The 13,104-nt window shown below is 38.4% G+C and overlaps 1 protein-coding gene across 2 annotated transcripts in view; it reads left to right on the top strand.

The window, feature by feature from the left end:
- The window catches only part of LOC122563689 (acyl-protein thioesterase 2), a 29,537-nt gene extending 16,792 nt beyond the window's left edge, over positions 1-12,745 (top strand). The window contains exons 4-10 of one of the 2 annotated variants that reach the window (XM_087976864.1): positions 220-285; positions 1,169-1,216; positions 1,777-1,847; positions 4,194-4,267; positions 4,351-4,452; positions 6,429-6,602; positions 9,316-12,745. In XM_087976864.1, the coding sequence (XP_087832990.1) occupies positions 220-285; positions 1,169-1,216; positions 1,777-1,847; positions 4,194-4,267; positions 4,351-4,452; positions 6,429-6,602; positions 9,316-9,366 (586 nt within the window). In that variant the 3' untranslated portion in view covers positions 9,367-12,745. The remainder of the gene's footprint in view (positions 1-219; positions 286-1,168; positions 1,217-1,776; positions 1,848-4,193; positions 4,268-4,350; positions 4,453-6,428; positions 6,603-9,315) is intronic. The other variant, XM_087976865.1, reaches the window with a different exon arrangement.
- The last annotated feature ends 359 nt before the right edge of the window (positions 12,746-13,104 follow it).

Raw genomic sequence — 13,104 nt, 5'->3', positions numbered from 1 at the left:
TAAAGGGAGCATATTGTCTGCCTTATCTAAAACTGCCAGTCTTGTATACTTCTTTCATGTTGGTCTTCAGTCATCTGTTGTCTCAGGAAAGCACCAGTTTCTTCAACCTTATTGCTAAACTTCCAACCCCCCACCCCCTGAATTATTCAAGTAGCTGTTGAGAATTTTCTTGTAACTATTGATTGTGGAGCTGAATATTTTGCAATCCTGTCTTTTTAGACATGGTTGGGCCGAATCACTGTCCTCCATCCGACTTCCTTATGTGAAGTACATCTGCCCTCATGCGTAAGTGCTGTTCAACTTGCCTGTGAATGCTTTTTTTAATAGGTATTACTCTGAAACATGGAATTGTTAATCACACTTATGAAGAGCACAATAACTTATATAATTAAAATAAAGTTTAGCAGAATTGCAAAATACCTCGTCATATTTGCTCATGTACCCCTTGTAATCAGAATTAACAGAGCCTATTGATAATGTGACCGCTGTGGCTTGTTAGCAATGGGATGCGAATTTTTTTTGGAGCTAGATTCAGGTATACTCAAAACCTAAGAACATAATCCTATAAAAAGATTAATTACTTTCAGCTCCAACCCAGGGGTTCTAATTATTTAATCTTATTTAATTGTTTCCCGACACAGTCCTGAGCATATTGGTAATTTGCTTGAGTTCCAGAAGTACCATTTGCTCAACGAGTCCTGTCTGGAGTCTTGTTCTTTGTTACTCTCGACAGTAAATGATGGTAAACTGTTCGTTTACATGTTGTTCACATCCAGGCCTGATCCTATTCTCCAAGGACATATTTGCATTTCTAGCATGCATCGCAGTTGCGTGGAGAAAACTTGCATTTCCTTTATCTAGGCTAGTTCCTAGCAGTTGCTGCCACCTGCTGGAAATTAGCAAATTCAACGTGGTGTATATGGCTCAATTAATCACCCTAAGCCTGCTGGGGTAGGGGATCTTTAAAAATTCAACATTGTTCATAAAAGAATACTGAAGTTTTTTGTTAAAACACAAAAAAAAACATAAATAAGCAAGAAGTAAATTATATTTAGTTAAAAATTTACCTCATCCTTAATTGTATTAAACTGTATGTTAATTTCAACGTATATTGGTTAAAATTGAGACTTTCAGAATTGAATTTAATTATTCTCCTTTTTTTATTCAGGCCAAAGATTCCTGTGCAACTGAATAAGTCTGTACCTATACCATCATGGTGAGTTGGAGAGATTTTGTTTTCTAAACTTTCTGTTTTCATGACGTATTAACACTGCACCCTTTCCTTTCCACCTTCATAACAGTAATATCTTAATTCTCCCATGGTTTTAACTATGCCTCACCTGAGCACTGCATTTGGTCTTGGTGATGTAGATGCCACAGTTGATCAGCTCATCATCTCACTGTATGATGATCAAGAGCACAATCACTCCATCTTTGGCTGTGAGGAATGTTTTGGTGTAAATTGGAAATAACCTGAAAATTCTGGAAATTGAAATTAAAACTTGCTGAAGACTAACGCAGATTAGCAAGTAGTAAAAAAAAACTTTCAGTATATCGATCTGGTATTTCTCATGAGACAATTGTTCCTAATTTACTGCCACTCCTAGTCACAGAGCAATCTTGGAGACAGTTTTACATTTGTAATTCAAATTATTAAAACAGGGCACAAATTATTCAATAAAATTTTGAAATATTTGATCAAGCTATGCCTTGTTTTACTTAAGCAAGCACAATGATCGACAGTACAACAAATCCCACTGTACTCTTTTTAAAAAGGTTTGACTTGGCTGGATTAAGTCCAGAAGATCCAGAAGATGAAGTTGGTATAAAGAAAGCTTCCGAATGTAGTAAGTCACCATTCCTGCAGCAGAGTTAATAAGGACCAGTTGTATACTTTAAACATAAATCTTGTATTTGTAAGGTCTCTTGACACAGGTTTCCTACAGCACTTCAGAAGCATACAAAAAATTATTGTGCAAAGGCAAGATTAAGAAGGGTCTCCAAATGCTTAATGAAAGATTAGGTTTTGAGGATGTTATTAAAGTAGGGAGTTGGGAGCATAGGCTTTACAAAAGGTTACAAAGACCCTAGTTTGAGTGAGCAGGGAATCCACAGAGAGAGGTGCAGCTTGCCAGCAGGTCCAAGTAAGGGTGGTGATGAGTAGACCAGAAGGCAGATGATTTTCAGTATGCTTCCTGGCTGGAAAGGCCAGCAAGAATGGAAAAGAAAACATCTATTCTTAACTCCATCATGGATGTTATGATAGCCCTATATAGAGAGGGCAGAGGATGCTTTGTTGTAAAATTGGTCGAGTGATATTCAACCTGGCACGATGACAATAATAGGTGAAGCTAAGGACCAGTAGTGAATTTAGGTAGAGGGATAGGCGCAAAGCAATTAACTGAAAAGCAAGAGGTGAAAGCTTGGTTGACTGACAGCATTTTTGAAGAGTGAGAGTTTGAAAGAGAGATGCTATCATAGAGTGCTTCAATTTGAAACAGCAGCTGCAACATACACCTGAATGGGTGCAAAGAAATGTCTGGATTATGCAGGTGTAATGGTGATTAAATAACGATGTAGTGCACATGTTAAGAGCAGAAAGTGCTGTCTTCAGCTACACAGACAATTTTCAGAAAAGTAACACAGACCTTGGTTGAAGATCCAATATAAATTCAGTAAGGATCTATATGGACTTCAGTAAGGTGTTTGACAAGGTTCCTCATGGGAGACTGGTTAGCAAGGTTAGAACTCATGGAATACAGGGAGAACTAGTCATTTGGATACAGAACTGGCTCGAAGGTAGAAGACAGAGCGTGGTGGTGGAGGGCTGTTTTTAAGACTGGAGGCCTGTGACCAGGGAAATGCCACAAGGATCAGTGCTGGGTCCACTACTTTCTGTCATTTATATAAATGATTTGGATGTGAACAAAGGAGGTAAAGTTAATACGTTTGCAGATGACACCAAAATTGGAGGTGGAGTGAACAGCAAAGAAGGTTACCTGAGATTACAATGGGATCTTGATCAGATGGGCCAATGGGCTGAGGAGTTGCAGATGGAGTTTAATTTAGATAAATGAAAGATGTTGCATTTTGGGAAAGCAAATCTTAGCAGGATTTATACACTTAATGGTAAGGTCCTAGGGGGTGTTGAACAAAGACGCCTTGGAGTGCAGGTTCATAGCTCCTTGAAAATAGAGTCGCAGGTAGATAGGATAATGAAGAAGGCATTTGGTATGCCTTCCTTTATTGGTCAGAGTATTGAGTATAGGAATTGGGTGGTCATGTTGCGATTATACAGGATGTGGGTTAGGCCACTTTTTTGGAATATTGTGTGCAGTTCTGATCTCCTTCCTATTGAAAGGATATTGTGAAACTTGAAAGGGTTCAGAAATGATTTACAAGGATGTTGCCAGGGTTGGAGGATTTGAGCTATCGGGAGAGTCTGAATAGGCTTGAGCTGTTTTCCCTGGAGCTTCAGAGGCTGAGGGGTGACCTTATAGAGGTTTACAAAGTCATGAGGGGCATGGATAAGATAAATATACAAGGTCTTTTCCCTGGGGTGGGGGAGTCCAGAACTAGAGGGCATAGGTTTAGGGTGAAAGGAGAAAGATATAAGAGAGACTTAAGGGGCAGCTTTTTCACTGAGGGTGGTGCCTGTATGGAATGAGCTGCCAGAGGAAGTGGTGAAGGCTGGTACAATTGCAACATTTAAAAAGCATGTGTATGAATAGGAAGAGTTTGGAGGGATATGGGCAGGGTGCTGGCAAGTGGGTCTAGAGTCTCACCGAAGGGTCTGTTTCCGTGCTGTACATCTGTATGACTCCAAGTGTTTCATATGAAGTGGTTGCATTGGTAGTTCAGTGACTGATAGATTCTTGCCTGCTACACAGGAGGCACATGTTCATTTCCTGACTAATGATTGGCAAGCCTTTAAATGTAAGGGGCTCTCGTGGTGTATTGTCATATCCCTACCTCTGGACCAGAGGGCCTATTTCAAGTCTCGTCTGATATGGTGTATCAAACATGTCTGAATAGGTCAGTTTTTTTTAAAATGTACAAGACACGGAAGATACCTTATCAAAAAACTATACCTTTTGTAATGTTTGTTAAGATATTTATATCCAGAGATTTATTCTGGAGTGATTAAGCTAATATAACTTGTTATAATAGTTGTCTACTTTTATTTGTCTAAGTTAAAGCAATTATTGAACATGAGATCAAAAATGGAATTCCTTCACACAGAATCATACTAGGAGGATTTTCACAGGTAACCCTTCAGATTATTTCCAAAAATGTCTGTACCTTTCTTTCAAATGTTAAAGAAAATTAAAGAACTTCTTCTCAATACAGGGTGGTGCATTGTCTTTGTACACTGCTTTGACATGCAATTACAAACTGGCTGGAGTTATAGCTCTGAGTTGCTGGCTTCCTCTTCGTAAAACCTTTCCACAGGTATCTCTAATTTACATGTTGATCGTATTATCTTGTGCTGTAGATCAGGCAAATATGTTTATCTGGACTTTCATAATTACGCTCTTACATTGTTTTTATTTTATACAGAAATAATTGCTTGTTAAACACGCTAAGTCTTCTCAGTGATCTGGCTGTCAGTTTACATATTCAGCCACTAGCTTATGTCTAGCAGTGGGATTGTAAAACAGAATTTGTAGGTTAGTAAACTAGTGTTCCTGCTCGTGATTGCTAAACCCAGTCTACTTGGAATGAAAGAATTTGGACATTATTGGTTTGACAGTTACAGTTAAAATGTCTGTCACCATTTTCTATCTAAAAGTATGATGACTTGGGCATGATACTAAAGGGTAACTGTTGACTGAAATATCAGTGTATTCCTGAGGAAGCAGGGAGGTTTAAAGGTAAAAAACTCATTTTTGAGGGGAAGTGCAATCAGTTGTTCTTTCTCATTGTTTAGGCACAGTTTAGTTACTGTATGCCTAATTCCAATTGTGCTTGAAATAGGTATTTCCTTTTAATCAAATATTTGTTGAAGCAGTTCTTCAAAGAAGAACTTAATGCACTCATGCCATTTAATTCCATTTGTTTTAAATAGCAAGGTCTTGCAATATAAACTGGAAGCCAAATTTAGAAAACCAAAAACAAGCGTAGGCCATTTAGGCCCTCCAGCCTGTTCCTACATTCAATTTGATCACAAAAAAGTATCAATCTTCATTTGTAAATTTCAACTGACCGAGCACCATTTGGGGATGAGATTCAGATTGATTTTTGTCCAGAAAAAGTGTTTCTGAATGGCTGGATTCCCACACCAAAGCAATTAATTTATCTGTCTAATCTATCAGTTCCTCTTATCTTTTTAAATGCTTTGCTTAGATCATCTCTTGACCTTCTAAACTCGAGGGATTAGAAGCCACATTTATGCAACCTGACTTCAATAATTTATCTCTCAAAGTCCTGCTATTCTAGTAAAACTGTGCTATTCTCCATTCAGAACATGATTATCTTTCCATGAGCTTGATAACACAAACACTATATAAAAAGGTTAGTGTTCAGAGTATTTCCAGATACTGAAAAAAGTAGATGTACAAAAGGACCTCGGCATTCTCTTCAATAAGGTCACTGAAAGCTTATCTGCAAGTGCAGTTAGGAAAGCTAATGATACATTGATCTTCATTGCAAGAGGATTTGAGAGCAGGCGAAGCAAACTTTCATTTCAAAACAGATGCTGGAGAACACAATGGGTCTGGCAGCATCCATGGAAACAGAGCAAGCTAACGTTTTGAGACTAATGACTCTTCAGTAATTTGCTCCTAAACTTCTTTTTCAGTTGTATAGCATCTTGGTTAGAGGGCTTTTGTGGCAGGGTGGTCATGCAGGTTGATTAAAAGTATTTGTACAACCATGGTTAGACCATGCCTGACAGGCTATGTACAGATGAGGGACTGCAACAAAGGTTCACTAGACTTACAGCATGGCAGGACTGTCCTAATGAAGAGAGACTGGAGAAAATTGGTCAGTATTTGGTCTAGAACTTTGAAGAGAGATGATTACATTGAAATCTACAGATCTTTCCTGGGTTGTAAAGTCTAAATCCAGAGGACACCATTTCAAAGTAAAGGGAAAGTCATTTATGAATGAGGAAGTGGAGAATTTATTTTTACTCAGAGGGTGATGAATCTTTGCAGTTCTCTGCCCCAGATAACATGGAGCTCCTTCTAAAGTAGAGGCTGACAGATTTCTAAACACCAAAGATGTAAGGGAATGTAGGGAGAGTGGGAGGGAGCGTGAAAAGAATGAGTAGCGATTATTGTATTGAATGGTGGATCAGGCTCAACAGGCCCTTTTCCTGTGTTACCTTATGCCCTTGATATTTTTAAGTGTTTAAACAAGTAACAAGAAAATTACATTGAAAATATAATATAATTTAAGTATTTTTTGATTTTTTTAAATTCTAGGCAGTGGGTAACAATGTCAACAAGGATATCAGCATTCTGCAGTGTCATGGTGAAAAGGATCTAATGATACCATTAGAGTTTGGATCGTCAACAGCTGCAAAGCTAAAAACAATCATTAATCCTGAAAACATTCAGTTCAAAACGTATTTAATGCAGCACTGCTCATGTCAACAGGTGAATGCAACTGTAGTTTATTCATTACACTTGATTATAATATTTAAAACTGTACCATATAAAAGATTTTATAGCACATTACCTAAAGTTGGGTATTTACACAATTATATAAATGTACCACTTCAATATTTGATCTTATTAATTAGTTAATAGGAAATGCTGACTTGACAGCATATTAGAGTCATAGATGGACAGCATAGAAACAGACCCTTCGGTCCAACTTATCCATGAAGACAAGATATCCTAAATTAATCTAGTCCTATTTGCCAGCATTTGGCCTATATGTGTCTAAACCCTTCATATTCATATACCTATCCAGAGTCCTTTTAAATGTTGTAATTGTACCAGTCTCCACTTCCTCTGGCAGATCATTCCGTACACGCACCACTCTCCGTGACAATGTTGCCTTTTAGATCTCATATCTTTCCCCTCTCACCCTAAACCTATGCCCTCTAGTTTTGGACTCCCCCACCAGGGAAAAGATCTTGTCTATTTACCCTATCCAAGTTCCTCATGATTTTTTTAAACTTCTATAAGATCACCCTTATAGCCTTCAATGGTCCAGGGAGAATCAGAATTCAGCCTCTTCCTATAGCTCAAACCCTCCAACCTTGGCAACACCCTTGTGAAACTTGAAAGGGTTCAGAAAAGATTAACAACATCCTTCCAATAACAGGGAGACTAGAATTGCACAATGCACTGACTGATAAAGGCAGCATACCAAAATCTTTCTCCACTATCCTATCTACCCACAAATCCACTCTCAAGGAGCTATGAACCTGCACTCCAAGCTCTCTTTGTTCAGCAATACTTCCCAGGACCTTACCATTAAGTGTATAAAGGAGAAAGTGAGGACTGTAGATGCTGGAGATCAGAGCTGAAAATGTGTTGCTGGAAAAGCACAGCAGGTCAGGCAGCGTCCAAGGAGCAGGAGAATTGCCGTTTCGGGCATAAGCCCTTCTTCAGGAATGAGGAAAGTGTGTCCAGCAGGCTAAGATAAAAGGTAGGGAGGAGGGGCGTTGGAAATGCGATAGGTGGAAGGAGGTCAAGGTGAGGGTGATAGGCCGGAGTGGGGGTGGGGGCAGAGAGGTCAGGAAGAAGATTGCAGGTTAGGAAGGCGGTGCTGAGTTCGAGGGATTTGACTGAGACAAGGTGGGGGGAGGGGAAATGAGGAAACTGGAGAAATCTGAGTTCATCCCTTGTGGTTGGAGAGTTCCTAAGCGGAAGATGAGGCGCTCTTCATCCAACCGTGTTGTTGCTATGGTCTGGCGATGGAGGAGTCCAAGGACCTGCATGTCCTTGGTGGAGTGGGAGGAGGAGTTGAAGTGTTGAGCCACGGAGTGGTTGGGTTGGTTGGTCCGGGTGTCCCAGAGGTGTTCTCTGAAATGTTCCTCCTCCCACCCTGCCCCCTGTAAAAACGCCATCCCATATTCCCAATTCCTTCGTCTCCGCCGCATCTGCTCCCAGGAGGAACTCCTTCTTCAAAGACTGCAATTTCCCCCTAGATGTGGTCGACGATGCCCTCCACCGCATCTCCTCCACTTCCAACCACCACCAGGACAGAACCCCACTTTAGTAGGTACATTCACATATTGAATCAGAAACTTTCTTGTACACACCTGACAAATTCATTTCCATCCAAGCCCTTAACACTTACCAAACATAGACTGGGACTGTCTAAGTTAAAATCCCCTACAATAACCACGCTATTATTTTTGCAGTTAACTGATCTCTTTACAAATTTCTCAATTTTACTGGCTATTGGGGGTCCATAGTACAACCCCAACAAGATGATCATCCTTTTATTTCTCAGTTCCACCCAAGTAATTTCCCTGAATGTATTCCCAGAAATATCCTCCCTAAATACAGTTGTAATGTTATCCTAATCAAAAAATAATTTCCCTCTCCTCACTTCTCTACACCCCCCAATCCTTCCTATTAGTATCTCTACCCTGGAACACTAAGCTTCCAAACTTGACCATCCCTGAGACATGTCTCTAATTGCTTTGATATCCTAGTTCCATGCCCTCAGTTGCATTGAAATAAATGCAGTTTATCAGCCATACCTCATTCTCTGCTTTGTTCCTGACTGTTTGGTGCAATTGGGAAATGGAGCAAGTCAGTCTCAGACCAATCTTTTTCCTCACTTTCTCCCTGGGTCTCAACTTCAGCTGTGTTTTTGTGGCCTCCAAGTTATAATGTTTGTTTGTGAGGTTGGTGTCAATTCCTTGCCATGACTGAAAATCAGAATTGTAAGCAATGGGGTTGCTCTGAGCTGATGTCGGGGGTGCATGACGCAAAGATGTTATCAAATGCAGAGGAGAGGTCAAGGATGATTAACACAGCAATGGTCACCCTCATGTGGGATGCTGTTTGAAACTTTGCTTAGATACATTCTGTTCAATGCAGATTTGAGAGATTCAAATGGAAAATCTCAGGATTGATGGTCATTGGTTTCAACAATGACATGTTCAAGGGTTTTAGAGGAATAAAATGATAGTTTCCAAGAATTGGAGCAAGTGAATTTGAGGTTGATGGTTATGTTGGCAGCTTTGAAAACCAACGGAGGTGCTTTCTGAGGGAGAAAGCTTCTTGGTGTAGGCTGGAAAGTTGCTTTGTTTCAACTTGCAATTATTGGAATAAAAGTGTGAATTGTAGAATTTGAGTAATTTTTTTCAAACTGGAATTTAATAAACTTTTTTTCATAACACAGGAAATGATGGCAGTGAAAGAATTCATTGCAAAGCAGCTACCACCCATTTGACTAAACTGAGGAAACCTGTATAACTTTCTTCAACCCTTCAACTTTCACCTGACAACTGAACTCGAGCCACGTGCTACCAACCTCCAGTCTTTTACAGACTATTTTATTTGTAGTTATTTTTCTCCTAGAGTGGATATATCCACAATTTTTACTGGCACAATCCAAAGTCCCTTCAGAGGTAATTTTATCAGTAAAGTGATTACTGTTTTTGGCAGGAAGTATCTACTCAATTTTAACTTCTTTCCAGCTCAAATACTCAGCAACAGTTTCCTAATGTAGGTTTTATTTCAAGGTAGACATAATTCATAAAAGTTCCTATGAGGAAGAAGGGTATCATATCATTTCAGCTCTAGGATTCAAGCCTCAGTCCAATTAGTCTCAACTAAGGTTAAAGCTACAAAATGTGCTCTATGTAGTATCAGTGTATTTTTTGTACTTGCAAATTGATGTACTCACGTCTTATTGCTTTATTGTGGAATCATTGGTTTAACTGTGAAGTGCAAGAGATGGACAGTCCTGCTGCACTGGCTGATGGAATCAAGAAACAGCAATAAAGCATCTTATCTATTCAGAATGTAAGGGAAAATTAACTGGAGAATACACCTAATGTTGACTAGACATACTGTAGTTACTCTCAATTAATGGGATCATAATCTCAGTGACTCTGGGGTACAGCATGTTTAAGGACCAATAATGGTTAGGCTGTTAAAACAAAGCAATATCAGTCATTTTGACTCTACTGTTTCTAGGTCATTGATTCGTTCGCCGAACCAGTGTGTTTTTCTGCAGACAAACACATGGGCTCGGTGAACAGATCAATGACCTCATACACAATTCAAGCTACAAATCTTTTCAATCAGTTTCTTATCCAGATTTTTTTTAAAAACTGAGCTTCTGTTGATTTTAGTAAACAAGGCACAGGGTGTAAGATTCATCTCAAACAAGGATTGGTGAGCATAGTAAAAGTAATAACATAGCTATCTTAACTATGCCACTATAGGAAGAATCATGCGAAGGACAGCTCTAAGTGTTGAAGTCATGCAGAGTGAGTTATTGTTTACTCCCTGATAGTTACATTGAGAATTGCAGCAAAATCTGGAAGCAGAAATTCTGCAGGCCCCATGCACCAGATCAGTGAAAATGTGGGAATTGTTTAAAAACTTCTAAAATTACTCTGCTTTCAACACAGTTGCAGCAGTATATGAACATAACATAACATTTGACCTCAACACCTGGGTAAGCAAAAGTTTGCAGGGGCAATATTTTCTCCCACCAATTGGCTGCTATTCTACAATTCCTATGATTGCCACTGTGGGATCTGTTAGCACTGTTGTTGCATCGCTAGATTTTTTTTTAAAGACTGTTTCATCCTCAAAATGTGCTACATCCAATGAGCTGCACTGGTCTGCTAACTAGAGGAGTGTGTCCAGCCAACCGTACTGACCATCATTTTTGTGTGGCTTCTCTATTTTATGCCAAAAGTTTTAACTCAATGTAGTGTTGGGTGTAGACATGTCTTATAGAAAGGGACAGTAAGTAAAAAGTCATTTCACTCATGATTGATTTAATCCTACCCAAAATGTTATTGAAACTTGGGTTGACGTTACAAGCTGATTTCCCTAAACTACAGTGCATAAGTTATACTATGTTTGTGTAAAATGCTTTACCAAAGTGGTCACTGTGCTTCACAGGAGCTTTTTTTTTTAAAGCAGCAAACAAATTTGGCAAAATATTAAATTGTGTAAACTACTATTAACCAGCACATTGATGCAAATTCAGGAGCACGTCAGTACATAGTGTACCTGAAAAGTATGCAAAGACAAAAGTGTCCTTGTTTCCATGAATGCTGCCAGTTTCCTAGAGTTCAAATCCTTTACAAGAGCTGCTTCAGTAGAATCTAAATTAATCCATCTTAAATAATAAATTTGTTTTTGATATGCACTGAGTTATACAGCATTGAGACACTAGGATTCTGTTTTGTGGCAAATGGATCCAAGAATACAGTGTGACACTTCTACAAGCAGCATGTTATATACAATTGCACTAGATTTTTAAAGGCTGGATTTAGTAAATTGTTGCTGTACATGGACTCCACATGATACATTCAGATATCTTCAGTTTAAAAAAAAGCATGACATTAAATCTGTGTCACAGATATTGGAGAATGTGAGAGAGAATTAATAAGGTGACCTTTTTAACTAGTTTTCTTTCATTTGCTCTCTATGCTTGGAGAGATCATGGGACTGACCTTTTGCCATCTTTACATAATGTTACACTGAGGAGATATGGCTCTCCTTTAAAGTAATGATATTTTCCCATTATAACACTGGCTTCTTTGTCTACCTCTCCTGATGTGACGGATTAAAATACTAAGAAATTTAACTTAAAATAACATGTTTTTTGGGTTTGTGCTACAGAAAATAGGTAAAAGAAAGTGGAGTTCTAATATAGTTGGTTAGTGTGACCAAGAGAGTGGACTGACTCCTTGAAGGAGGATGCAAAGAAGGTACCAGATGTAAATTGTTGTTCACTTCAGAATTCTGGAAAGCTACCTTTAAAAATTGCTAGTTTTATCTGGAGAGTGGGCATATCAGGATATGCAACACAAGCCACAGTTGTGACTGCTGAGTGGCCTGTGGACAGATTAGACAGTACATTTTATTTTCTCACTTTGACCAGACTTTGGGATGCTGGAAGGCAAAGGAGATTTAAAAAGTAATTTTAGAAGAAATCATTAAGACTTTACTTCCCAATTTAGAATAGATAATAAATGAAGTGGAGGCTAACATCCAGGTCTGTAAATCCAGTACAGTTGGTGGGGAGAGGAAAAAATCATTTTCATAAACATTTGCACTAAACTTACCCAACAATAGTCATTAAAGCAAAAACTGATTTGGTTCTATCTCACATTCCTCTTCATAGAAAAATACAGCTGTACATTTAAGAATCATTAAATGCAAATTACATTTGTATCTGTGCTGAGTTGTAAGTGCTCAAAATAGTGACTGCTGGGCAGCATTGATAAGTAATTACAGTTAAAATTGTAAAGGTTTATACTGTTGCATGCATTCACAAGTGTGTTTGGCAAATAATATGGAGAACAAACCATATTCAGAACCTTAGTAATAATCCAAATTATTTAAATCTGCAATTGATTGTTCTGGAAAGAGGATAGCTTGACTTGTGATAATTAAAGACAATGCAGGAGAATTAATATTGAAAGGAACTATTTATCAGTGCACCTTTCAATTTCCACTTGAATATACGCTTTACAGTTCCATTGCTGTAGCTTATTCTGATTATTTTACCCATGGTGTTTTATTTTTGTTCTCCAATCTCCTTGTAATGTCAAAATGAATAAAGAGAGAATTCCATGCTGTTTTCCGTGTCTTACTTAGTACTGTTGAGGAAACTTCCATTCTCACCAAAACTACTAGATATTTCTAACCTATTTACAATCATCTGACCAATGTAAAGAAGATTGCATAGTAAGTAGAGATTCAATAGGCTAGATTGAAAGTGGTACAAGTAAAATGCTACTTTACCTGGAAGATGTGTTTTGGGACATTCAATGATAAGTAAATGCTTATTTGTAGTTTAATAATTGTTATGCAAATATTTTCTATATTTTAACTGATCTTTTGATTTGCCACCCATTTTTTTTGCACAATGTTTTTTCTTCAATTTAACCATGGGTCGTCCCTTGTTAGAATGTTTCTAGTGTGTGCTTTAAAATGC

This window comes from Chiloscyllium plagiosum, unplaced genomic scaffold (genome assembly GCF_037043375.1).
Source record: "Chiloscyllium plagiosum isolate Xiang-an unplaced genomic scaffold, Cpla_swu_hap1 HiC_scaffold_30, whole genome shotgun sequence".
Lineage (NCBI taxonomy): Eukaryota > Metazoa > Chordata > Chondrichthyes > Orectolobiformes > Hemiscylliidae > Chiloscyllium > Chiloscyllium plagiosum.
This window is presented reverse-complemented; position numbering and strand designations above follow the sequence as displayed.